Below are 27,179 nucleotides of genomic sequence, written 5' to 3' on the forward strand. Positions count from 1 at the left end.
AAGATAATACCGTGTCTAATTTTGAGGCAATTACTTTTCCACGAACATTTTAGTATTTTCTGCGCTTTGAGCTATCGATAGGCAGCCGTGAAACCGTGTACGATGGATGGTGACTCTGGCCGTTTCCGCCCTCCATCTTTCTGCATTGACTTTTCACGATGGTGAGTTCGCTGCGACTGAATTCTGCAAAAATAATAGTTTTTTACTGTGAAAGTGGCCAGCAAATGATTGAAAAACATTACTAAAGTGCCGCCCCAGTTCTGGGCATTGAAAACACAACCCATTAAAATGGAAAAAATGTGAAAATACGGACAAAAAACAAAACCATGCCTTAACCTCGAAAGCGGCCAGCTTCAGGAGCTGCTCCGGTGGTCAATGGAGATTATTTATATTATGATTAGTGCCAGCAATTAACAGAAACCCTTTGTTTATCCTTTCATAGCCGCCTAAGAAGGACGCAAAGTCTTCGGCTAAGCAGCCGCAAAAGACACAAAAGAAGAAGGAGGGATCCGGCGGCGGCAAGGCCAAGAAGAAGAAGTGGTCCAAGGGAAAAGTCCGTGACAAGCTGAACAACCAGGTGCTGTTCGACAAGGCCACCTACGAGAAGTTGTACAAGGAAGTGCCCGCCTACAAACTGATCACCCCATCGGTGGTCTCTGAGCGTCTGAAGATCCGCGGTTCCCTGGCCAAGCGCGCTCTGATCGAGCTGCGCGAGAAGGGTATGTTATCTAGCTTGAATACCTTTTTTTTTGCAAATCTTAATGCATATTCTTTTCACTTTTAGGTCTGATCAAGCAGGTCGTGCAGCATCATTCCCAGGTCATCTACACACGTGCCACCAAGGGTGATGAGGCGTAAATATTTTACCTTTTACCCATCTCGCATCTCTGTGGTTGCAATCGCTTTACAATGGATCTGATTGTATTCGAGATCACTACGATGCCGCTGTGCGTGAAATGTTGAATAAACTTGCTTTCTTATTGATGTAAGGGACATTTGCGTGATGTTTTATTAATATGACACCCAATCAATGGGTTTATCACTGAGCAGTGGTCTTAAATAGTTAATAGGTTGATAGCCGGGAATATAGTGGTTTTCTCAGAGCGTAAATGTAACGAAATAATGATTAGCGTACTAGACCAAGCTTTGTAATATCTCGTTATAATCAGAAAAAGTTTAATTCACGTATAAAGTGTATTATTATCATTTAAATGTCTTGCCTATTACGGTGCATATTGGGATAGGCAGGCAAAACTTGAGTTATTTTTTTTACTGTAAGGACATTTCTTTAAAGAAATTCGGTTTTTCAAAAATACGAATCTGGTTTTTTGTATTCCACTAATGCAGGACGGTATTAATGAATAAATTAAAACTATATCACGGCAATTACATATTTTAATTTTAATACACTACATATCTCAAATTGAAAACAAATATCAAAAAAATATTCTATTCGTTATATCCAATAAGAATTTGTTCTCGAACTCTTCTTCCTTCTAATAGCATTCACACTTTGCGTACCCACGTGACAATGAAATGGATAAACAAAATTTACAAAATGTTAATATAATTTGTGTTGATAAAAAGTTTACAAATAGACACAGACATATTAAGCATTTGGAGCTCGTTTCTTTAAAGTAAAGATTATATTATAAAATAAGAAAAAAAAAATAGTTGAACAAAACTGATTTTTTTTTTAAATTTATTAAGTAAAGAGCATATAAACAACACAGGGGTGGAAAATAAAAAATATAACAAACCTTAATTAATGTAAGAATGAAGACGAAACAAAACATCCGAAATATATAAATAAATTTAATTTTGATATTTTTACCGTAAATGTAAGTTAAATTGTTGGTCACTTGTTTATATTGGATTCAGAGTATAATACAAATTTTAGATAATAATTTTGATAGTTTTGAATGAATAACTAAAAAATATCTGGAAATGGTAAAGAAACAGTTGGATTTCTGGGCTGTCATCCCAGTAATAGTATAATACCCAGCAAACATACAGACGGATGGCCACTGTTCCCAGTTGCCATTCACAGCGAATTAATGCGCAAGTACGACCGAAATGTTTACGTGGTTATCTTTATTTTGATGACAACACGGCAGATTGGTTTGGTGTTGGCAAAGACGGGAGTTCGGTTCTGGTATCTGGCAGCCAGTAAAAATGAATTAAGCTTTAGCAAACTCACAGATCGACCAGCCCGCTCCGCACAACTGTGCACACAAAACGACGACGTCGAGCAGGAAGCATTTTGGTTGTGAGGTAATTTGGGAATCAAAGAAAATACTGCCGCCGCCACACGCGATAAAGATTCTTACGAACCCGGCCAGAAACGGATTGAGAATCACGGAATCAGCTGGAGCGCTGCTATAGCTCCCCAAAATACCACGTATGCAAACAAAGTGTGTTATCTTAGTTTCTTCACTCTTATGCAGATCTCGGTTCCTATTGCAGATTTCTAACCGGCAAAATGATACCGCTATCGCACAAGGACCGTAGCAGCTTTGGCTACCGGGTCCGGGAAAAGCTTAACAGCTGGAAGCGGCTCATCTTTTCTGACCCCAACTCTCGGAATCTGTTCCTGTTCCTGCTGCTCAACCTCAGCTTCGCCTTCGTAGAGCTCTTCTATGGCATCGTGACGAACAGCTTGGGTTAGTTTTTCGCTTCTAATTGCTTTTTATCTTATCCGTAATTTATAACCCTCTTGTTGCTTAATCCATAGGACTGATCTCCGACTCGTTCCACATGTTCTTCGACTGCACTGGCCTCTTGGCCGGTTTGGCCGCCTCTGTTATCACCAAATGGAAGGCCAACGACAAGTTCTCTTACGGCTATGTGCGTGCGGAGGTGCTGGCCGGTTTTGTCAATAGTCTGTTCCTGCTGTTCATCGCCTTCTTTATCCTGTCGGAGGGCGTGGAACGACTGATTGAGCCGCCGGAGGTCAAGCACGAGCGACTGTTTGTGGTCTCTGTGCTTGGTCTGCTGGTAAACTTGGTGGGCATCTATGCATTCAATCATGGTGGACATGGACACTCGCACGGTGGTGGTGGACACGGGCACTCCCACGGCGGAGGACATGGGCACTCGCACAGCCACAACGACTCCAGCAATCACAATCACCAGGCCATCACCTTGGACAATGGTAATTTCTAGTGTGAGGCCACATCTCAAGGAGTTAATTTGAAGAAGTTACAATTATGCTTTTGAAGTGGGATTTAGTTCCTCATAATTGAACTTAGTCACAAAAAAATCAAATTAATATTCTATTACACATAAAACCTATAATTTCCATATTAATACTAATAATTAGAAACTTAAAAAACCTAGTTTTCTGATAATAACATTATAATTATCTCAATACTGTAGGTCATGGACATTCCCACGATCACGACAGCCATGGCCACTCGCATGGAGATATGTCGGGCAGCAATTCGCAGATCATGCGCGGCGTTTTCCTGCACATCCTGGCCGATACCTTGGGATCGGTGGGCGTTATCATCTCAGCGGTGCTGATGCACATGTTCGGCTGGATGATTGCGGACCCAATATGCTCCATTTTCATCGCCCTGCTCATAGCGCTCAGTGTACTGAGTCTGATTAAGGAATCGATAATGATCCTGATGCAGAGACAACCCTCAGATCTGGATAGATCACTGCCACAGTGTTACCAGAAGGTCACAGGATTGGCCGGAGTTTATGCAGTTCAGGAACCGCACTTCTGGACCCTCTGCTCCGATGTCTACGTAGGAGCCCTTAAGCTTGAGGTCTCCAAAAACGTCGATCCAAAGTATGTGGTAACGCACACGAGGATGATCTTCGAGGCGGTGGGTGTAAAGCAGATATATATTCAATTGGATTATGTTTGATCCAGAAGGGATCTACCCACCGGTGTCCTTGTGTATATTTAACAACGCGAGTTGTATGTTTGTGTGCAGTGCGAACGGGCGTCGATGTTATTTAAAATTATTTGAAAATTTTAGTTCCCTACGACGCCACGAGATCCCATCACTTCCCAAACCCCCTCCAAGAGTAACGTAATATAAAATGTTTAATCTTCAGTTGTACTAGAAATTTTCCGAATTTTGTTAACTTATTAACGTTTTGTATTTGTTGAAATGCGCGCGGCATTCATTCCATACTATGCATACTGAAAGCATAACATAATGTATGCATTAGTCGATATCGAGGAGCATTAGTGTAATTGTAAGCTAAGCGAAAGAAATTGTGCAAGAGTAAATATATATTTAAAGATTTTTTAAAATTCAGTATGAACAAAACCCGAAACATGCATACCTACAAATAGCATATAATATGACTGACATTTCCACGGACATTCCGCTGTGCGGTGGAAGTGCATTAAGTGAACCGTTTTGCCACAGTTTGAAGCATCAAAATTATGAACGAAATAAAATTTAATTTGTTATTAGCATTTTTATACGTAAAACGAAAAGAAACTAGTTTTATTTCCGGTTGGGTGGGTTTTTTTTGAAATACTTATGTACATATGTATGACATTCTTTTTTTACAAAAGTAGTAATTTGACTTGATTTTTAAGATTTCTATTAACAAAGATATCCAATTTAAAATTTTTTTTCGTATAGTGCGTTTAGGTAAATCTCAAAATATAGATATAGATTTTTATAATGCAGGTTAGGTGTAAGGACTTTTTATACTTTTCTAACATTTTTCGAAATGAGTAAAACTGATATTGGTAAAAAGATTAAAAAATTTCCCAAACAGAACGAAATGGCCTTGACAAACATTTAAGACCTTTAAAAAAATTGAAATTTATATTGTGCTTCGTTTTCAAAATTACCAAAAATATTACTTTTCAATTTTTGCAATATATTGAAAAAACTAGAAATAATTGTTTGAAAACAAATTGTATTTTAATTTCTCAAGTTAGCCCAAGTGAGAGTCCACTGTGCGCATCTCACACCATGCGATAGGCAACAGGTCGAAACGTTTCGATGAAATGGAAATAAATAGCGCCTGTGCAGCTCAGCCATGCTCCAATAACAGATAAAAGCGGACTTATTGCCTAGCATTAGATTATAGATTTCCAAATGTGGACGAGTGAGGTGCATTTTGATAACTTGATTGAGGTTAAGTCGAACCCAACGTGCGAAACTGGGGCAAGTGGGAGTGCAGCGTGCAGAAAATAGTAATCCATTGCGCATGACCTCCAAATATATATGTTCATACACATGTTCGTATAGACATGAGTGCGGGCACGTGTACATCACTGTCAAAGGTCAATAACTTCGCCACTGCCCAAAAAAAGAAAACAAAAATTAACTGAAGTCTGCGTGACTCAGATGGCGGCGTCGACCTCTCGCTCCCACTCACGTCAACATACTGCGGCGTCTACCTATGCATAACTGTTAAATGAAAAGAAGTACAGGCATGCTAATTTACAGTTGTATATGGTTTCCGTTTAATTTCAGTACTAATGTTCCCATTTTCGGTTTATTTTCTAGTGAAAATGCATACAAAAGTGTAAGGTGTTGCTATCAAAATATTATTTTAATTACAATAGTTGGGGCAATTCAGTTGTTTAGATTGGTGTGATTAAACAATAAACATACATTTCGTCGAATTTATGAGTGCTCCGGCCAAAAAATTAGAAATAAAATCGCACAGATCGAGGGACAGGCATTTTGTCAGCGTTTAACATAAATTTAAGACTTTCAAAATTGTAACTAAGCATCTGATAAATATGTAGAAGGTATGCATGAGTATAGGATCCGTTAGGGAGGGGTGCGGGATGATGACACATCTAGCATTTTTCCTCCTCCAGACCGTGCTTGAAGAACATGAGCACGGGAACGCTATCCCCATTAATTTCGCGGTATTCCACTAGGGCCACCATGCCGTCACAGTCCATGGATTCGCCGGTGAAGAACTGCAGTTCCTTAAAACGACCGAGGATGTCCTTCATGGCCTTGTTCATATTGGTCTTAAAGACATCTACCTGGTCAGGCGACTTCTCCTCCAACTTGGCCAACACCTTCTTCATATAATCTTTTAGATAGAGGGTGTAGGACTTCTTGTCGCCGAAAGCAAAGCACTCCTGAAGTCGGTGGTTTAGCACAACATCAACGCCAGTCTCCGATGTGATTTCGGTGCCCTCGTCGGCTTCCTCAGCGGAGGCGTTAGCGCCGGCCAGAACGATATCGTCACCTTGGCGGGTGATCAGCTTTCCGTACACTTCATAGATCACGTCGTCCACCAGCTTCATCTTGTAGGTGTCGGCGAACATCTCGTCACCGGTGATGATGTCCTTGTAGATCTTCATGTTTATTGGATTTTGGGGAATCGAAAGGCGTCTAAATCGTTGGCGTATATGCAACTACAACTGCACCGGACCGGGAACACTGCGAAACAACGTGCCACGCGCTCACTTGAACAGCAAAAAGAAAGAGCAAGAGAAAATGGCGAACGAACTACCAACTCGTTCAAAGCCCGTCAGTCTGGCAACGCCAGGCCTAGGTGAGCCAGCTCCTGCTATCGTTGCGATATATTTTTAAATACATCGCATTTGAATACATCGTAAGTAAGGACAGGATACCTTTGGGTGAGAAAAAGTACCACAGGTTAAATAATAAATTGATATCAACAGGATAAATTGTTGTAACAATCCGCATTAAAAATAATTATGCATTGCCTTCTAAGGTGGCTAGAATAAAGACAATAATGTTTACAAATTTTTTATATCTCAATAAAAAATTATTGCTTAAACATAAAAAAATGTATGATTAGTTATAAGCAATAATAAAAATATTCGCGTTTGTTTGGTATCGACACCATCGAATCAGTATTCCGCTGCCTTTTCCAACTTAGTAGGACCACTGAGTACGGAAATTTGCCCAGGCAGACAACGGTCCTATCAATACAAGTTCGAGTGAAAAACAGGGAAATGTACGTAATTTCTGCAATGGCATTGCAAAAACCCTGATTTTGTGACTGCTTTTTGCAGGTATGCACTCTCCAGCTCGTTGATCCGCTCGCCGGCTTTGCGCCAGGGCCTCCAGATGGCAGCGGCCAGCCGACAGGTGTCGCTGAAAGTTGTCTCTGTGGGCGCTACCCAGAAGGACGAGTCGTTCTTTGAGAAGAACGAACGATTGGGCAGGAAGCTGTCGCCTCATCTGACCATCTACCAGCCGCAGCTTACATCCATGCTGTCGATCTGCCATCGCGGCACAGGATTGGCCCTAGGAGTGGGCGTCTGGGGCCTAGGCTTGGGCGCCCTGATCTCGTCGCACGACATCAGCCACTATGTGACCATGGTGGAGGGTCTCCAGTTGAGCGGCGCCACTCTGACCGCTCTGAAGTTCATCATTGCCTATCCGGCTGGCTATCACACCGCCAATGGCATAAGGCATTTGCTCTGGGACACCGGACGATTCCTGAAGATCAAGGAAGTCTACTCAACCGGTTACGCAATGGTCGCCACCTCATTCGTGCTGACCGCTATTTTGGCTCTGCTTTAAGCCCAAGGTCTTGGCTTTTCTTATTAAATTCTAGTGCGGACATTATGTGAAAATTGTTATATACTAAATACATGTAGTGTGTATATTTATAATTCTATTTGTTGTGTTACGCAATCTATCTAGCTGCGTTTAATAGGCTCCAATAATTTGTTATCCATTGCAATGGGTTAGACTGCCGTGTTTTCTGATGATTATGGCTAACGCATTTGGATCTCCCAAATTGTAGGCCGATTTAGGGAGGCTATTTGCGGTCCAGTGCCAGCAGGCGAATCAAGTGTACGCCCCGAAGTCCAATTGATGTTTTATTTTTAATGACCACCTAAAAGTCGGCATCATTTTGTAAAATTGATTGATTTGACAAGTAAGTCAATAGAGTATAAAAATCGTATTATAAACTGGTATACTGGAAGAAGTTTACCGTAATTTTATGTTCCTAGGATTGCTTTTTTTAACCTTCACTATCTCTTAGTGAAAATCCATTATTGTTGACTTTTTTCCATATTATGTTATTTATTTATTGTGAATTTTGGATTATTATTTGTAAAAGCTGCAAAATGTAGTGCAACGGTTGTGGATGAGGCTAATATGTATCTAACAACTAATATCACAATCGATGTAATGTAATTGAAACTTCTTCTCTGGTGAATTCTTAAACTGGAGTCCTCTACTGAATGGATCCATGCTTGTTGCCATCCATTTACGTTCCATTATCATTATCGCTGCCGCTTTCCTTTCCGTTTTCGATCGAAGGAAGCAGTTCAAAGTCGCACACCAGGGAAAAGTGATCTGATGGATATTGGTAGCTGGGTGTGCGATTTTTGCCGATTTGCTCGCCACCCGGAAAACCTAAACAGTTTTTGATCTGAAATTAAAAAGATTTGTATAAGACCACTATATAGTTTACAACCGACTTAGAAAATTTACCTTCAGACGATCGGGTGTGTAGAAGACATAGTCGATAGTGTGGCACTCTTCGCCCTCCTCACGTATCTTCCAGGTTGTATACGGAGGTTCCCGTTTCATTGACTCCGAGACGAACTCGTTCACATCCTCGCTAGGATTTAGAATTACCTCGCGGTCTAGCTTCACATCGGCATAGGCACTGCCCAAACGGAGAAGATCGCATCCCAGAATCGTGGCGTAAATGGGCTCCACGGGTTCAGCATTAAAATCGCCGCAAAGCAGCAGGGGCGTTTCGCCGGCAAACTGCTTAACAAATCGGATAAGATCTCGGCCCTGTTCGTTTCGCAATTTGGCCAAAAGGGCACCGTGTCGGGCCTTTAGGTGGGTGGTGGCTACGCAGAATTCTCTGCCGTTGGCTCGCATTCGTAGCCGTGCGGCAATGGCCACCTGGTTGCTCTGTACCCGCCACACTTCCAGGATCCTAGTATCGTATCCCTGTAGTTGCAGTTTATCCCTCTTGTAGAAAATGGCACAGCCATCCGGTCCATTATTCTGTTCGATATACAGACACGGAGAGTCTGGCTTCGGGAAAAATATTCCAGCATAATTCTGGCTACCCAGAACCGTCTGCAGGAACTTGAAGTGGTCTACTTCCTGTTTGGGTGCATTAATAGAAATGTTAAAGCGCTACTGTCTCTGAAATCGGGTATGGTGATTATATACTTGAAGACAAATCACATCGGGCTGGTTCTGCAGGATCTCCTGGACAATCAGGTACTTGCGGTGCTCCCAGGTGAGGGCCTCCTCGGGACAACGCACAAATCCATCGTTGTGCTGGCCGAGAGCTAAAGTATTTGAAAATTGTGATTTATATTTATGTTATAAATGGATACATTTATACTTTACTTCTAGAATATTTATATATATGTAAACAGATTAACTGAAGGAACATCGTATTAATACTCACTTTGCGATAGGATGTTCCATTGCAGAAGTCGAATGTTCTGCGAGACGTCCCCCTCAACTGGAGCACTGCAAACTGTATTAATACATTAGATTATATCCTTCAAATAAGACAAAAATGCAATTGTACCTCTCGATACGGAGTTCAGCTGAAGACAACGGAGTCCATCAGCAACATCATCGTCCACCAGGAGTGGTTTCAGAAAGCCTCGGGTAAGCAGTGTGGGCTGCTCGATACCACCTCCTCGCAATTGCTGTACGTGCTGAAGGAGAGCCGAAGTACTCAGACCAGCCGGCAATTCCAGGCCATCGTCCTGCGAGTCCACATTGTTGATCTTTGGAGCCGAGTTGAATGAGCCCATTCTGGAAAACAAATTAGAATTTCAAATTAGTTTTTCAATCATAGTCAAAAAGATTTAGATCGAATAAGCAAACGGGTTTATCATTCACTATTCAATTATATTGCTTTTAAAACACAAAGATATAACCAACAGACTTTCGTTGGCAACTTTTAATTTGTGTTTTCTTTCAGCATTTCAATCGAAAAAACAACTGATAATAGCTTCTTGCAACAAACAAACAACTTTCAGCGAAAAACACCAAATAAACAACATCAATAAAATATATAAAATACTTCAACATTTTCGTGTACTCACAAAGCTTCTGGTTTTCTATATAGAATTTTTCTCAGTATTATGCTGAAAATGAATAGACTATGACTATGACGTTGATTCGTATAAAATTTTCCCATTTTCACTTTGCTGCAAAAAATTATGTGGTCGTGTTAAATGTTGTGTTTTGGGAGGAAAAGAAATATTCAAAAATTGTTAGGTTTTTAATAAAATTTTTGGAATTAAGATAAATAAAATGAAAAGGGCAACTAAGGAAATTTCAGGCTTAAAAAAAAAAAAGAGGGAACCTTTTAAAATAAAGTTCATATTTGATAAAAAAAAACATATAATATCATATTCTAAAAAATAAACTTTTTAGTAGCTCTTTCCTATGTTAAGGTTTCGTTCTAATTTATTTTGAATCCTTTTACCTTTCACCTTTTTAAGGCTTTATTTTTGATTCTTCTTCGATTCTTATGATTAACATTCTTTTCCGATACTAAACTAGTAAGATTTCCCTATGAAGTCAATCACCAAAAAGCTAGAACTTTGTTTCATTAACATTTAAAAAACATTTGAAAAAACATTTCTGGTTTTTGTATACCGAAACTCTTAGCAATTAGCACATATGCTCTGATTCTAAGGAGATTACCGGGAATTATAGAGGGAGACGGACTAGAGGGGAGAGGTTAGAGGAGGTGTTGGATCGCCCACGCGATGATAATCCCGCGAAACAAAAACAAAGGCGAAAAATGTCGCTCGGTCAATAGCTTCGCAGCTGTTGGGCTGGTTTGCTTGGCTCCGCGAGAGAATCGAAACCAGTTCCCGCCGGGGATTTGATGGCGAGTGGAGACTGGATTTGGGGCTTACGGGTTTCGGCCTGTCACCGCAATCAATCACCCGCCGACGGTGGATCAGATGCCCCCGAAAAGATCACCCCTTACCACGTTTTCTCTCTCACCTGGTCAGCATCACTTTTTGCAAATAGGCTTTTCGATCGTTTTTACAGGGCGCCTTGTTGGCTCGCTTTATGGGCAGTGCTGGCTCCATATTGTCGCACAGGATCAAAGGATGTGGAATTTTGGGTAGGATATTTAAGGTAGGTTTTTATGGTTTTTTTTTTGTTCTTGGTTGGGATGTTAGATCTGCGATCTGGGGGCGCCGGAACGAGGTGCGCTTGCAAGCGACTTTGGCGAAACTGAATGCCAACTGAAGTGCGGGGTTTTATTAGAGAGATCATTCGAGCTCGGGGCAGCGAAAAGATCGCGAGGAGAGCACGCACAAACGGGTATTTCGCATACGAGATGTATCTGCAAGATACTACAGATACCCCCAGAACGAGATCAATACGTTCGGCTCACGTGTGAGAGCACCCCGCCAAAATGCTAAACAAAAGAACGATTCTATATGACTGTGTCGGCTCTCGTTAAATATTTATGCGGCCAAGGCGGCGGGGTATGAGCTATCAGTTAATGAAAACAAAAGTGCTTCTACCATACTACTTCAGTATGTATGTATGCATGCAAAAAAAATAAAGAAAATAAAGAAAATGGAGAAAATAGCCAGTCAGCATCAAGCATCCTTAGCTAATGCCTGGCGGTGTTGCATGCCTAAGCAGAATTCCAAATGTTCTCAAATGCTAATTTGCGCAGACAAAAGATACAATTGTGTCTGCACAATTTATACAGCAACGCAGTTACATGCGTAATGAGCTGTCCGCCCAAGATATATAGTACCTATATATCTATATATTTGCATCCGATTTGCTGAGCAGAGGGGGATTTCGTTACCTGGGAATCGGCACGGCCACACGTCTTGCGAACGTCTTCGATGTGACGATCAAACGCGATGTTTTCATTAGATACTCCATTTTTGAATTGTTTTCTGAAAAAACTTTACTTTCTTGACCAAGTAAAAATTATCACTTTCAGTTTATTCGGTTTCTTGGATTTTAAAACTGGGATTCTTCGTTTCTTTTTTAGTTTTTTTTTTTAGTTTAGGGTATTAGGATAATTTGAAATGTTTTATATTTAGTGTCAGTATGGCAATGTCAAAGAGACGCGGCCCCATCTGTGTTTCCTAGAATGGTTAAAATTTTTACAAAGTTAGATGGTAATTAATTGGGTTTTGATCATGCCTGAACGCCACTTGCAAAATGCTTTATAATGCTTTATCTCGGAGCAGAATTTTGAACTTGATTTAATCATTAGGCACGTGTCGAAGCACTTTCGTGACCTAAATGCAATTATTTTACTCATTGATAGGATCTTTTTACTCCATTTACACTGATATGATTTCAACTTAATTGTCACTTATGAATTATCATTTAAGTTAAGTTTTTAGCTGTACTTAGCTTACTAAATCATCATTGAAAGTCATGAGTGAATTGGGAGAATTGCAAGTTACACTATTTTTTTTATTTTACAACTTTAATAAATAATATTAATGGGTTACTAAATATGACCGTTATGGTATTAGAACTTTGTATAACAATTTCTTATGGCGATAATGATTCTAAAAACTTTTGCATTTACTTCTACTTACTAATAAGTGAAAGGAAATAAATCTTAAAAAGAAATTGAGGAACTATAAATGCATTAATATTTTAAGCAAACGTTCCTTTTCTTCTAACCAAAAATAAATATAACCGAACAACATAAATGATAAATTAATTAAAAAAAAAAAGCGCTTTTATAGTTTTCTACATAGCATAAATGCGTTTCACATATTTTTGTTTTATTATTATTATTATTTTTAATTAATTCAGTCGTATTTCCCCTTTCCCTGGCATACAGCTATGTATATATATCTATATACTGTCAGTTTTGTCATGATCACTTTCGCGCAAATTGTGCAAGGTTAGTTTTTGTTGCTCTCGGTGAGCTGATGTTGTTGTTGTTGATTGCCGCTAAGTGGCTTTGAGGCCTGGCCAATGCCTAAGAACACTTGACACGCTGCCAGCCATGAACTTGATTTATAAGCACGACAGGTAAGGCATACAGCCTTACCCTGTAAGAAACGAGTCTCTCACCTCACCAGATACAAGAGCAAATCGCGAGGCGGCTCAAACTCCAATTCTCCAGTTCCAGCCGATGTTGAAGCTGGTGTTGCAGCGGAACTACTCTGGCCGAGATTGATATCGATATGGGGGCTGGCCACGCCCAGCTGTTCATCCATTTCCTTTTCAATTTCCAGTTTACGTGCCGCCAGGCGCTGTTTCATCTGAACGGTGGAGGTCATGGCCGAGGTCTTGGCCACAGCTTCCGCAATCTCATATTGCCTAAGGAAATCCTGGCGAAATCCGTCAAGCGTAAGGCCTTGAGGTTGTCTGCATTCGGGACCACACAGGCGATGGCACATCTCATTAATAGCCATGTGGCGATCGATTAGGTGATCGGGCGCCGATCGCAGGCAATTTGCACAGGGTATATCCCTTTGCGAATCACCGGCCAGTTTTTTATCTTCCTCATGATGATTGGGTGGCTTAAAGTCATCATCATTTGGTGATGGTGGCTCATCTGTTACACTAAAAACCTGAGGTGGTATATCATCTTCTTCGATAACCTCGGAACCACCATCACTTCTTCTGTAATCCAAAGGATTCACTTCTAAATTAAGCAATAGAGCTGTTACTGGCATGGCCTTGCCCAAAGCTGGCTGACGACGATGGCCATAGTTTCCGGTACTCTTTTGATCCATTTCACTTATTACTTTTATTTCATTGACCACGCTGCGTATGAGTTATTAATCGAGCTATGCAATTGTACATATGAATCGAGCGCACTTCTGGCCGTTTAGAACAGCCAACAATTAATACGCGCGTGCGTTGCCTTTCCTTATTTATATCTTCTGGCCGACTCTAGCCGAGATCGAGGCAATCAAGTGCCAGCTGCCAGTTGCCAGTTGCTCAGTTCCCTGATCTGATCTCTCTCGTTTCTCATTAAAAAAAAAAAGAGCAGACAGATTGCCGCTGGTTCAGTCATTCAGTCATTTCAGTCATAGGTATAATATATAGCATGAAATCGAAATTGCCACTCTCATTCGGTTCGTTTAAAGGCAAACCACATTTTGTTTGATTACTTTCCAAAATGTCAAATTTATTATTAGCCAAATAGTGACTCGGTTTTGGTTGCCTAAAAGTCATAAGCTTAATGCTAAATATAATACTTTCATCGACTTGACTTTAAACTTGACCCGATGAATCAGTATGACAAGCGTTGTTATTGTTTCGAAAGCATAACAAACAAGATTCCACTTGAACTTACAGCTGGCTGAGGTTATATCGAGTGTGAAATAATTACAAATATTACAAAAATTGTGTTTACAACAAAAAAAAAAACAAAAAAGATAATTAAAGGAAGTAATTTGTGTTACATTCAAACATTTATTTCTAATCAATTTCGAGCGTGTTACTTAATTTTGAAGTGCAATGGTGGGTAAAATGGCAATTGAATTCCGTATTCCGCAAACAATCAATTACAGATAAATAAAGTACACTATTCAATCAGCTGCGATTGATTAATTAGGCTCTATGTCAGCCGCCTGTCACTTGACATCCACACAGACATAATTAATTTTACGCCTCAGTTTGTTCCTCCCCAAAATTGCAATCGAAAGAGAACGACGTCAGGAAAGACGAGAGCCTCCAATGCTAATTTGTAGCTAATAAATTATTATGCACTTTCATGATTTGCATTAATTCAAGAGCAAATTGATTGCAATTCATTTGGCTAATAAACTAAAAACAAATTGAATGAATAAAACGACTTCCATTTATTTCCGCAATACGGGAATCTATGGTATTATTCAATGAATCTTTTTATATAAATTGGTAAAATTGAAATAAAGCAAATATTGATTTAGCCCACTTTATAGTTTTGAAGCTTTCTTTGACGGTCATGTTGGGTTATGGTCAAGGCATTTAATGAATTTCCTTCTATTTTTAAGTGTTCTTGAAAGGCTGCCTAAAAGTAGGCAAATGTTTTTGTACTTTACACTGGTTTTACATATATTTCGTGTAAATAAGGAATTTAACAATTGATTCACAAACATATGGTTTCCTATTAAACAAATATACCCTCTCAATCGTGTTTGTTCAGCTGCTATTGAACTTGATCTACTTCATTGAAAATTCTCTATATTTTTAGCCATACATACCTATATATTATCTTGAGTCAATTTACGATAAAGCACTAATTAAATATAATATTCTCTTCCCCTTCCGCAGGTGTGACGCTTACTCTACAAACGTTTTTGTACGGATCTTAATTTTTTTTGGCAATGCACTGCGGAAAGTCGAGCAAAATCAACAAGAGCAGCGGCCGACATTGAGTTTTATTTATATGGCTATATGTACATATGTACGTGAGTATAGAAGACTGTGGGGAGTCGTCCAAATGCGAGAATGCCACATGAACTTGGCAACAGGTTCGCTCAATTTATGACAGGCCCAAACCTCGTGGGAGAGATAACAGTGAATTGTATAAAGAAACTATGTAAGCTCTTTTATTGACAATTCAGCTAACTATATTGTGGCTGGGACACCTGCTCTGTCTAGCTAATCGATCGGGTCATCGATCAGTCATCTGATATAGATTAATCCAAAGGCAAACAAAAAACGAATAAAAAGCGAAAAAACGCCAGAGATTTGATAAGCCTATCAGGGGAGATTTTACATACAACCATCTGTGCTGCTCGACTATCAGATGACCTGTATGCATCTCAGATTGCAGTTCAAAATAAGTTGATTAAAATTACTATATTATTTTTTAAGACGTAAGCAGTTTTACCTTTTACACCCTATTCCATGAACTAATATATGAATGAATACTTCCCTACTTATAAATTTTATTTCCTTCCACTCATTTAAGTTAACTTTTCTTTTAGTTATAGATTACATATGTAAGAAAATATAAGAATTTTCTTCCTTATTACAGGGTATAGAGAACTAGAGTACTTTTTGCACATTTATTGGCCGCCTTGTGATTATTTTTGTTATACAACAGCATAGCGACAGATTGGGACACATACTAGTACTACATATGGAGAGTATCGCATCGGCTTTGGCTTGGAAAAAACTGGTTCTACTCCGGCAAAAGCTGATTTCATCTGGACGCAAAATGAAACTTCGACCGCTTTTCCCGAAAGGTTTTTTGTGGCGCACTTTGCAAGTGGTTCAGTGGGGCAAATTCAATAAATCGCTCCGGTTTCGGAGACTCACCATTTTGCAGTCTGCACTACTAAGCACTACCACACATGGTTAGATCACGATTACAGAGTATCCAAAGAGTTCGCAGAGCCTTTTGGCCGACGTAAAAAAAAATATTATATATATATATAAATCTAATGTGAATTTGTCTGTGCTTGAAATTCAAGCGATTCAAATGCTCCGGCGAGCTGCAAAGAACTAAACTGGATGGTACGTGCTTTGAGACATTTATACCAATGCTCTCACTGCCAGCAGCTGATAAGGATAATGCCAAGAGACTGCTCTGTGTTTGTCTGCCCGAATGTGGCACCATCACCATTGCACAATCTTCCGGCGAGCAGACTCCTCTCACTCTCGCGGATTCATACTCTCCACCTCATTATCGTAATAAGTTCAATGGCTCACGCTCTCAGGGTCTGTAACACTAGTGTAAATACTCGCGATGGGCTCTTTATTTGGTTTCTATTGGGCAAACACGGCGTATGAGCGATATATAGAACTGGGAAAATAAGTCCACCTCTTTGTTGGTTTTTAGTAGCCTTAAAGAGTTTGTCAATACTTTTGAAGGATCAGAATTACTATAAAAGTAAGTTCATATATTAATATTAGAACATGTTATTTTTGCTTTTCTGTTGGTGTTTAAGTGATTTACCAGTAAATAAGATTAAATAAATCTAAAAAGTCATTATCCTTCATTTGTTTCTGTTTTCATTAAGTCATCTCTTAAGCTTAATGTAACCAATATGTTTTCCACGACCAATAATTCTCAAAAATTAGCTTAAAAATGATTATTTTTATGCCTTATTCTAAGGAAAGGTTATTTTAACGTTCCAAGAAATCACAATGGCAAGGCAATCTATTCTTGAGCACCTTGAGAAGGCACTTATCACTCACTTTCCCCAGCAAGCAAAGATTTCAAGACGTCAATCAAATGACTCACTTTGCTTGGAACTCAGTGAGTGGGTCAATTGTGAAAAATTTGTAAAAATGGCACTGATAACAATGCCAATGACATGAGAATCGTGTGTCTGGTCTTGTGTCTGGCATTTCGGAATATATCTTATCGGCAAAGGGAACCGAAGGCACAAGCCACTTAAAAATATTTCTCCCAACATAATGCCATTGGCCGGGATCAGCTGTAAAACTTTCAAATGGCTTTTGATTTATAAGTCATCGATAAGGACGGGGAATGCAGCAAAAAAAGTGACGTAGCCTGGATCTAATTGGTTTTAATTAGTTTGGTTTGGTTGGATTTGCGTAGTTCTAGCAAATCCCCACATCCCCTATTGGCCCGTCAAGGTCAGTGGCGGTGGGGAATAATATAACTATTTAGTATTTAGCATTTAGTATTAGTCGCAGCCAGTGGTCTAGCCGCTGAGATAAGATAAGGATTTCGAGTGGACCAAGCGCGGCCTTGTTTTAGTGCTTCGGTATAAAGTTCACTCTTTCGTTTATCTTCTATATAATATAATTTCGATTTTGGAGGCTTGTTGTCATGTATTTTAAGTCTACCAAGCTGATATTTGCACCTTATCAATTGGGTAGTCAATTTGACAAACGCGTGCCATTTACGTTTTGTGCAAATATATTTATTTATTTACTTATTCATATTATGAGTGTTTCGTTTATTATTTTGGAATTTGTACTGTTTTCTATATTTTCCAGTAAATATTCTTATCACATATTTTTTAACGGTACAACAAGCTGTACAAAGGCTTTATTCGGATTATGTGCATAACAGTAAGTGTATTCATATGTGAATGTAAAGCCTATAACTGAGTCATACCGGTTGGGTCGGGTTTTAGATGAAGGCTTAGGGTTTTAATCAATTTTGTGGTAGGTTGGGTGTTTCTGTTTCGAAGGTCGTGTTGCAAAATTTTTTGGTTTGTATAAATAAGGGGTTTAGGAATATTAAAACATTCAGTAAGTTTTGGTTATCTTTGCATAATGCACCATGCTGGATAAAAAGATAAGATAAACATTATGGCTTAATAGGTTTTTTTTTTATCTTTTTTTAACTATATAGATCTTAATTGGTAGATAAAAGCTTTTGAATACCAATTAATGATGGCTGGTTGACAAATATAATGATGGATGGACTGCTTTCTGGTATTGATTTGATAATTTATTGATCCAGCAACAAAAATCATAGTTTATCTTTAAATAGTCTCTCACAAATCAAGATAAAATGTTGTCCATGTTTTCGGGCTTATAATTTGCTTTCATCGAATTACATTCCATCAGTTATGATTACCCTCAACCAGTGGAATATTTCGAGTCCGGGAAATTCCGGTCAATTGTGATGAAATTACGGGTATCTCCAACAACAGATATTCATTTTAATCAGAAGAGATCTTATGTGCTTGTTGTAAATTATGTGTACAACGCCCTCAGAACGCAAGAGAATCCAAACACAGACACCAAAAACAGGCCCACAAAAGGACAGTTATAGTAATTAAAAACCCATTTCTGTTGTAACCCACCCACCCACACACACAAACGACAGGCACTTGGGTAAATTACAACAATCTCCACATGGAAACAAACCACATCCAATTTCCTACCGACCTCAAACCCAAACAAAAACGTGGTGTTTTATGGGGTAAGGGAGGCGAGCGAGAAAGAGACGCGGACAGAGAGCGGGAGCACTCACAAAGAGCGGGTTGGGCTCCATCTATATGACGCTCTCTCGCTCGCACAAGTCAGCAGATTGGAGCAAAATTTGTATTTTTGTGTAATAAACTGCAGGTCCAAAAACAAACCACATAAACAAAAAACAAGGAAAAAAAATATAAGAAAAACAGCAAACAAAGACCGAGACGTAAAAGCTTCACCACGGAAACGAAACTTAATTTATGAAAAGCAGCAAGAAGCCAACGAATTATTTTTGATTTGTTGTTTTATCAATAAGCTTCAAGATTTGTTTTCTTTTTAGGGGAGGAAAAAAGGGCGAAAAAAGGACAAAGCCTGGCACACCCACAAAAAAAAAAACAAAACAGTATTAGATAATTGGGGCCACTTACAGTAACTTCTTGATGAATTTGTAGAATGCCACAAGCAAATAAACAAATGTGGAAATCAGCTTCATTTTGCTTTAAACTTTTTTTTTTTATGTTTATTTTATTTATTTATTTATAGGAAAAACTAATTTTAAATGTCCCGAACCAGAGTTAACTTTTCATCGAATCGAAATTCTGTGACTTTCCGTCTTAACTGGTTTGTTTGGTGGCCGAAAAATGGTAACAAAACAAATAAAACACGATCCCGTAAAATTTGGTTAAAATTTCACTATCAATGTCATTTCCGCGTCGAACACGTTTTTCACACTAAGCGGTCACCGCACAAAAAAACTTTGGAGATAACGCTTTCTGTGACGTAGGAGAAGAGAGAATATTGTGAAGCTAAGAGTAATGGCTCAGCAAAGAGTGAGAGTGCCAGACGGCGCGAATTAGTGCAAGGCGGCAGAAAGGAAAAGCCAACTGAAATTCAAGTTGACTGGCTGGGCATCACCGACTGTTAAGTGCTCTGCATTACATATTGTGTAATTTTCAATATGTAAAATAAAGATCTGTGTAATAATTAGGTCCCTATCTGGACACTTTAGCCAGACTTAAAAATCATTAGGTAAGGGATTAAAGGGCTTGAACAAATTTACAAAATTCAAAGGCTTAGGCACATTTGAGGCTAAAGTTTAAAAACAGGCAACTACTTTTTGAAACGTTATATTAAATTAAAAAAGATCCACAATTTTTAAACAATAGATTTATTCCCCTATTTATTCATTATATAATTTCATATCGTAACGTCTCATTTTTAGTTTTCCAAATATTTATAAAAAATACTAAAACTCATAAATACTATACTTCTTTAATGCTGAGTTCAAAAACTCTTTTTAATAAAGTTGATACACCTTATACACCTTATAATGCACAAAGTCACGTCCACTTGTTGTGAGCGGGGCAATAAACTTTTGTGTGGGCGTACTTAAGAGTAGAGACCAACTAAATCTTAAGAGAGTTTACCAATTCAATTTTACAAAGGAATCTAAGAGTAATTTAGAGCTTTGATTGCTGAACAAAGCTCGTTGATGTCATCAGCTACTATAGAGCTTACGACATTCATGTAAAAATGTGTAAAAATTAAGCTTTTAATAACAGTTTACAACAACCTTTTAACAATAACATTACATCTTATGCTAAGTTAGCAAAAGAGCTAACAATTCGAGGTACGATGTCCTGGTGTCCTCTTTTAGATCTTTCAGAAATTCGATGGTCTATAGTCGTAGGCAGGTCCCATGCGTATGGATATGTTAACGGGCTCATTTAAACGCTCTTTCATTATTCTGGGGAATGGAATATTTTTATAAAACATGTTGAGATTACATTATTTATGTTATCTTTAAGATTATTACTGATTTTAATCTTTAAAAGCTAAACTATCTATTCTTTAAGTTTAAAATAAAAATGTATAAAAACTAGTTGCTTTATTTACTTAGAAACACAATTTAGGTTTTCAAAATAACAATTATACTTGGACTGCTAGACGTATTCTTATTTTCTTGTAAACAAATAAACAAATATTTTCTGTTGAAACACTCACAGAGGTCCACTCTAAAGTGGTCTACATTGTCCAAACCTTGAGGTAAACAATAACAATGGGCTTATCTACCTCTTTACCTATTCGAATATAAGTTTATAATGCTTACCGTTTATCTGCCTCGCTCTCGCAACCTCGATAGCCTTTTCGCCTGGCCGATTTGTTAAGACGTAACGATCGCCTGAGTTCTTTGGGCAGCGGTTTATTCGTCTCCCGTCTGAGGAAACTTCCAAATTTTTGGCACTTCTCGGTAAGATTATGCCACACCAACAGGATCAGTCTAGTGTGCCGCGAGGATTTAGATGATGATTTTTGGCCATTGGCGCCGCAATCACATAACTCGGTGGTGGAGACTACCCACGACGACATGTTGACACTGACTGACTTTGCAGAACCACTTTACAAATAACCAACGGCTATGACCACTTGGTTCGCCATTGATAAGATTCCACTGCCGGCAATCGAAGCGTTTGAATGATTTGCCATCGTCACTAGCCAAGTGCCCGGATATGAGAGACAAAGCGACTAAAGCTGAAGCAGTGCAGATTGCAGCTAAATTAGTACCGCAATCGTATTTCTCAACGTTTCGCAAAAACTCAATAATTCTCTTTGCCATAAAAGCAGACGAGATTTAAGGCCCTGCCCTCGGGGCAGGACTCATCATGTTTGATTTCAAAATGAAAACCAAATGCAGTGCGCTGTTCGAAAAAGGAAATAAAGTAGTTGACACAGAAACCTGAAATGTTCATCTAATCTCTTTTAACGATGCCTAAAAGTGTGCCCTAGAAGTTCATTAAATTCTCCCATTTAATATAATTTTAAATTTTTGTGATTTCTTTAGCATTCTTTAGCCTTTAAATATTTATAAATATTTTCTTTCTGTGCACTTTTCTGCTGCAGTTATGAATTTTTGCCATTGAACATTTTCAATAAAAGTCTCTGTCTGTTGTCCCTGTGACAACCACATTCCTGCCTCTTTGAGGGCGGGTAAGGGATATACCCACTGAGAGCATGTCCTGTAACAAAATACAAATAGATGCGTTCGTTCGGCTCCCATGTGGCCAACACCTAGGGACATTTTTGGACCGCCCTCTGTCCCCCATTAGGAGACCTACCACTCCCCTTTCTCCCACTCTTCTACACTGAACATCAGCCATTACGACCATTGGCCCCATAGCCATGGACCATGGATATCAGCATGCCAGCAAAATTGCATGTGGTCGAACGCAGTTTGTATGGAAAGGGGGGATATATTTGGGAACAGACCGGCGGAGGTCAACTGCATTGTTATAGCTGAAATTCGTTTATTGCCATATTGTTGGATTTTGATTTTGTCTACGAAACAACAATGAAAACAATATCGGGCTATAGTCAAGCTAAATTTTGGTTCTGTTCTCAAATTTGGATCCTGTCTGTTGGTTACTTGCTTGATTTTTCCTATAATTTTGTGTAGCTATGAGCTATGATTTTTGTGGTTTAAAGAGTATTCTGCTATCAATATTGATTGTTTATATAAATTTTTATATTTTAAGCTCAAAACTATGTCCATTACAAATTTAGCAGACCATAATTTTATTATTTTAATTGATAAATGGTCATGGATACCCTTGTTTCCATTCTGAGATCAACCAAAATTCCAAGGAAAACGCATTCAAACAATCACTCATTCATTTTTAAAGTATTTTCCTTCTAGCCGCATTTATTGATCGAAAAAATGCAAAGAAATCGGATGACAGAAGACATCTGCAGGTCGAAGGCTGTCCTACAGTCTTGGCTTTTGCTTCACCTGCGGGCGGGGATTTGTGTGTCAGCATACCTGGCCGGAGTCTTGACAACCATACCGAACAGAAATGCTTTTAAAATTCCATTTAAATTCCAAAAATACCGAGCAGCTGAGGGAGCTGCAAATCCTTTATGGAATAAACATAACCCCAAATACATCCATTGGCTGCTGATTCCAAGGGCTGTGCTGATGCTTTGATAGTAAATTGAATTGCAATAAAGGCAAATAGCATATTTATTTTGGTTATTTCTTATTTCATGTACTTTCTGAATTCATTGGCATTTTCCCTTATTTTATCTCCCAGTCTCTGTCCACTCCGGTTTCGTTTTGTGGGCTGCACTTTATTAAATTTTCAATAAACTACAAAGCGAGTTTACATTTTGTTTGGCTTCGACCAACTGGCCATCCTATCCCTTTGGCCTCCCTTGACATCGACGTACTCTTATTTATGTGCTCGGCTAAGGGATATTTTGCCAATTTAAATATTTTACATATTTTTGTAGTAATTCACTTCTGTTTACCGTTGTGCAATAAAATTCTGCAAAATATGCAAATAAACTGTTGCACTTAGTCGAATCAATCAATTCCACCTATCCCTTTGCCCATGGAACTCAGCATATTCAGGTCAATTCGTTATGAAGTCTGGGTTTTCCTCTTATCTTTTTGATCGAATTAAAAGCCAATAAATTAATAGAACATACTTAAAGTTGCTTTGTCGTTAAAATTTTCAATTATTTTGGCTTAAATGTGTTTTACTTTGACAGCGAATGGTTTTATTACTTAATAAATGTGGCCAAAAAATTTAAAATCTTGATTTATTATATAAAAATCTTAAGAAATATATTACTTCTTTGTCACACAGCTGCTCAGTCCTGCAATTAATTAAAAATATTTCAATATTTTTACAGGATGGCTGTTATTGGGCTTTTTAAATTAAAAAGTTAAGTAAAGAAACTTCTTTTTGTGTCACAAAAATGTGTTGACAAAAGTTTTTTAAATATAGAACCACAAAAATACAAAAGTAAACATTTTCAGGCAAACTTTTTAGTTAAGAAATGTGAATTAAAAAATCCTACCTATTATTCTACATCCTTAAACTACGAAATTTTTGTTTCTTTCCTTTCGCGTGCCATCACATTAAGGAGCCAGTAACTGACGGTCGCCAACCGTCGACAGTGGGCGAGATAAATGTATGCCCAATGCTGATGTGCATGCAAATCTACATTTTTGGACGATTGTCAAAGCCTGGAAAAATGGATGGATAAGGGGGGTTGTGGGCCCAGTAGACAGATGTCAAGACATCAGACTCGTTTCTATGTATTCGAGGCTTAACATATGCGACCCAAAACGTATATATACATATATATATAAAGAAGAAGAGTGTGGCAACTACATGAGCGCATTACAAGCACTAACAACAACAGCAAGAGGGGCAACCAAAATGTGGCAAGAAAAAAATATAAAAACAGCTAGAAAAACGAAAGAAAACAAATGAAAGTTTATGTTATAAAATGCCAAAGTGTGGTGGCACAATCTATTGGCGAGAAACAACAACAACAACAACAGAGTTGGTATGTGTTGGCATGGTGTGTTGCAGGCATAAAATAGCGTATATAAGATAAAGGATATGGCCCACCATCCCACTTGCCCCACTTCTTGTGGGTTAGCATGAAAATTGTACCAAAAGTCAACATATGGCGTTAAAGATGCGAACGTGCACCGAATCCTTGAAGTTTTCTCTATATTGCCGCCGCTCCGCATCCCACTCTGACATTCTATGTTTTTTGGTGTTGTATTGCTATCTCAGTCGCGGATTTAATTTTTTAAAAGTTTAAAGTAATTTAAAAGGTTTTTAATTAAAATAGTTGTTAGGAAGAATCAATAAGCTGATGACTTAAAAATGTTCAGTTAACATCAAACTTTCCCTTCAACTTCTACTTTTTGGGTTAACGAAGCCATTTCTTTGTTGGTTATAAAGTAAAAAGAGTTGAATTTATTATTCAAATTACTTAAATTTATTAAAACTCTTTATTATTATAAACATTTAACTAAAACATTTCACCCTTCGACTTCTTTTTGCCATCTCATCAAACAGTTTTAACCTTAAGATGGTACACATTTCCATTATTTGTTATTTCGCATTTGAAAACCGCAACTGTCGGTTACCATTCTCTAGCCCTTAAGGCCTGTCAAATCTTCAGACAACAAATCCCATCAGCTTTTGGGAGGCCTAAGAGAGTGTGGGCGATTCTGCCATGGCATCGGGAAAGTTCTTTTCTTTTTGCTCACATTTCCTACTCGTACAATCGACCGACCATTTGGCTTAAATATTTTATGCAAATTTTCAATGTAATAAAAATTTTTTCTTCTCAGTCCTCAGTCCACACCAATACACACATGACCGTGCAGGCAAATAAAAATTGATGCCAATGCCGTTTGTCTTTCAATACATTGTTCCTGCTTCCTTTATTTCCTATGTGTTTTTTTTTTTTGTTTTTGGCATTCCCCCTGACTGTGTGTGGGTATGTGTGTGCAATGATTTTCAATATGTCGCAACTCTCGGCCCGAACTTGCCGCTATCTGTCCACCCTCCTTCGAACATCCTCCCTTAACCCATGTCGTCCTTACTCGGACTTGCCTCAGAGCAGCTTGAAACAAATGCCGAGTTAATGCTTTGGCATATACGTCGCCATCGCCGATGTCGACTCGACAATGAATGCCGCATGGACATGACCTCAATTGCGTTGGATACAGCCACACACACATACACACATACGGTCACATATACATACATATATCGGTTTGATCGACATCAATACGCAAGGGCCGTAATATGTGTTAACCCGCCAGGACCTCGCGTCCTTTCACTCGGCATCTCTCTCCCGCAACCACACCGTGGCAGGAATAACACATTGCCATCACTGTCATCTTTTAGGCTGACAAGTGCGAGTGCCGGCATTACGAGACTTTGACGTCGATATCGACAAGTGCAGTAGTGGCAGTAACAGGCGTACAACACTGGAAGTTATGGGATGAGTTATAATTTCATTTTATGAAGAACCTATGACAAAGCCTAAGACTTTGTATAAAAAATATCAAACCAAATCTACCTTAAATATATGCCTTACCAGATTATCTACTTCATTTAATTAAAAGAAAAACCACAACTATAACCCTATCTTTTCCTCGGTGCATCACTCTCACCACTTTTCGAATTTTTCTTTGGTGCAGCTTAATCCAAGCCATCCCACTCCTCGTCACTCCATGCCACCATTTCGGTTTAACATATTGTCAGTTGGCTTACGTTAGGGTCTCATTCTTTTTGCGAGCTTGTGGGGTACGGATTTCTTCCTCTTTTGCTCTTATTCCTTTTTTTGGTGTGATGAAAATTGAGGCGTCGACACTTTGTGCCCAGGTAAATTCCCAAACCCATCCCAATACTCACACTCACCTGTCTCTCTCGACTGTCTGATGGGTTCATTGTTTTTCGTTTATGATGCTCTTAAATTTAATATTTAATTTTAATGTATTTTGCCAACAAAGTTTATTTTTTTGTGTGTTTGTTTTTGGTACACAACAAATGTGGCCAGAATGTGGAACAGGGAATAGGTTAACGAACTGTCTTTTTGAGGGCAAAATGTGGATGTGAAATTTAATTATTGGGTTTTTAAATATTGGTTAAAAACATTTATTGGTCTATATATATAAATATGCCCAATAGGCTGTGTAATATAATAGTTTGAGGATGATTCCATAGGTTGTAATAAAGGCAAATAACGAATTAATTTTGTTTCATATTTAAAAATGTGTGGAAGCTTATCTTTAATATATCTGAGACATTAATAATTTTTTAAATTATCTTCTTAGCTATATTGGAATTTATATTTTTTGGCACCTGTCCAGAAAACTCCTCTTATTCACCATAGAATTCAAGTCCTTTGTCCCTTATTTGCTGACTCGCCATTTGTTGCATACTTTCAGGCATTTTGATGGCCCACGTGTTGGCCCTTATTTATGTATTGCCAGCTCATTCTCAACGGCCTTTGTTCTTTGTGTCTGTATGAGTGTGTGTGTATAACATAATTCCAATCAACAGCTTGCATCGATAAGTACTTAACACTTAGCCATTGAACCATCCAAAACACAAACACCGCATCCCCTCTGCTCTTCCATCTCGTGGGCAGACTAATGAGGGTCCTGGGTCTAAGCTAAGCTACCTGGCAATTTGGTGTAAAAAGAAACAAGAGGAGCGTACAAAAAGAAAGAGGCAAACATAACTTTGAGTGTCTCGTAAAAATTTCAATTATCCTAAATGATTAACTTTGTTTATTACAGCCAAAGAAGGAGGCGCATCCATCCTCATCCTGGCGCCCCCGCCAAATGGTGGCACATCATTTATCAGTTTATGACTTGATTCTATTATTTATTGGCACTCGAATAGAAGTCGTTGGCGCTCACGGCATCGTCGCAATTTCAATTATAATTATGTGCAAATCGTAAAAAAAAAAACAAGAACAACAAAATGGGGGCGGTTGTCCCGTCTAAGATAAAAATCACTTAGTGGAGGGCAAAGGGCCACTCTTACACACACGCACACATGAAAAGTTTAT

General features: G+C 38.6%; 7 protein-coding genes across 10 annotated transcripts; 3 read left to right on the forward strand and 4 right to left on the reverse strand.

The window, feature by feature from the left end:
- Positions 1 to 83: 83 nt before the first annotated feature.
- On the forward strand, positions 84 to 993 carry LOC108116375 (40S ribosomal protein S25). Its single transcript, XM_017228215.1, has 3 exons — positions 84 to 161; positions 443 to 719; positions 785 to 993. Exons 1-3 carry the CDS (start codon positions 159 to 161, stop codon positions 856 to 858), a joined length of 354 nt encoding a protein of 117 aa, XP_017083704.1. The 5' UTR covers positions 84 to 158; the 3' UTR covers positions 859 to 993.
- Positions 994 to 2,082: 1,089 nt separating this feature from the next.
- LOC108116371 (zinc transporter 7) lies at positions 2,083 to 4,462 on the forward strand. The gene is made up of 4 exons (XM_017228211.2): positions 2,083 to 2,401; positions 2,467 to 2,663; positions 2,735 to 3,154; positions 3,379 to 4,462. Exons 2-4 carry the CDS (start codon positions 2,483 to 2,485, stop codon positions 3,876 to 3,878), a joined length of 1,101 nt encoding a protein of 366 aa, XP_017083700.1. The 5' UTR covers positions 2,083 to 2,401; positions 2,467 to 2,482; the 3' UTR covers positions 3,879 to 4,462.
- A 1,050-nt stretch (positions 4,463 to 5,512) lies between these two features.
- Positions 5,513 to 6,445, reverse strand: LOC108116373 (translationally-controlled tumor protein homolog). The gene has a single exon (XM_017228213.2). The coding sequence runs from the start codon at positions 6,308 to 6,310 to the stop codon at positions 5,792 to 5,794; it is 519 nt and encodes a 172-aa protein (XP_017083702.1). The 5' UTR covers positions 6,311 to 6,445; the 3' UTR covers positions 5,513 to 5,791.
- Positions 6,446 to 6,797: 352 nt separating this feature from the next.
- LOC108116377 (succinate dehydrogenase cytochrome b560 subunit, mitochondrial) lies at positions 6,798 to 7,597 on the forward strand. The gene is made up of 2 exons (XM_017228217.2): positions 6,798 to 6,933; positions 6,992 to 7,597. Coding segments are annotated over exons 1-2 (516 nt in total). The 5' UTR covers positions 6,798 to 6,931; the 3' UTR covers positions 7,506 to 7,597.
- Positions 7,598 to 7,995: 398 nt separating this feature from the next.
- LOC108116370 (nocturnin) lies at positions 7,996 to 19,518 on the reverse strand. Of its 4 annotated transcripts, XM_017228207.2 has the most exons (8): positions 16,203 to 16,385; positions 11,773 to 12,061; positions 10,028 to 10,132; positions 9,502 to 9,734; positions 9,376 to 9,447; positions 9,132 to 9,253; positions 8,430 to 9,062; positions 7,996 to 8,367 (listed from the first exon to the last, which is right to left on the reverse strand). In XM_017228207.2, the coding sequence occupies exons 2-8, from the start codon at positions 11,850 to 11,852 to the stop codon at positions 8,203 to 8,205; spliced, it is 1,410 nt and encodes a 469-aa protein (XP_017083696.1). In that variant the 5' UTR covers positions 11,853 to 12,061; positions 16,203 to 16,385; the 3' UTR covers positions 7,996 to 8,202. The 4 variants fall into 4 exon arrangements, with proteins under 4 accessions (XP_017083696.1, XP_017083698.1, XP_017083699.1 ...); XM_017228209.2 differs by lacking the exon at positions 10,028 to 10,132; XM_017228210.2 differs by lacking the exons at positions 10,028 to 10,132; positions 11,773 to 12,061; positions 16,203 to 16,385 and adding an exon at positions 19,214 to 19,518.
- On the reverse strand, positions 12,703 to 16,192 carry LOC108116372 (nocturnin-like). Its single transcript, XM_017228212.2, has one exon. The coding sequence runs from the start codon at positions 13,679 to 13,681 to the stop codon at positions 13,010 to 13,012; it is 672 nt and encodes a 223-aa protein (XP_017083701.2). The 5' UTR covers positions 13,682 to 16,192; the 3' UTR covers positions 12,703 to 13,009.
- Positions 19,519 to 20,313: 795 nt separating the features above from the next.
- Positions 20,314 to 21,155, reverse strand: LOC108116376. Its single transcript, XM_017228216.1, has 2 exons — positions 20,896 to 21,155; positions 20,314 to 20,532 (listed from the first exon to the last, which is right to left on the reverse strand). The coding sequence occupies exons 1-2, from the start codon at positions 21,153 to 21,155 to the stop codon at positions 20,448 to 20,450; spliced, it is 345 nt and encodes a 114-aa protein (XP_017083705.1). The 3' UTR covers positions 20,314 to 20,447.
- Between the last annotated feature and the right edge of the window lie 6,024 nt (positions 21,156 to 27,179).

This window comes from Drosophila eugracilis, unplaced genomic scaffold (assembly GCF_018153835.1).
Source record: "Drosophila eugracilis isolate 14026-0451.02 unplaced genomic scaffold, ASM1815383v1 contig_367, whole genome shotgun sequence".
Lineage (NCBI taxonomy): Eukaryota > Metazoa > Arthropoda > Insecta > Diptera > Drosophilidae > Drosophila > Drosophila eugracilis.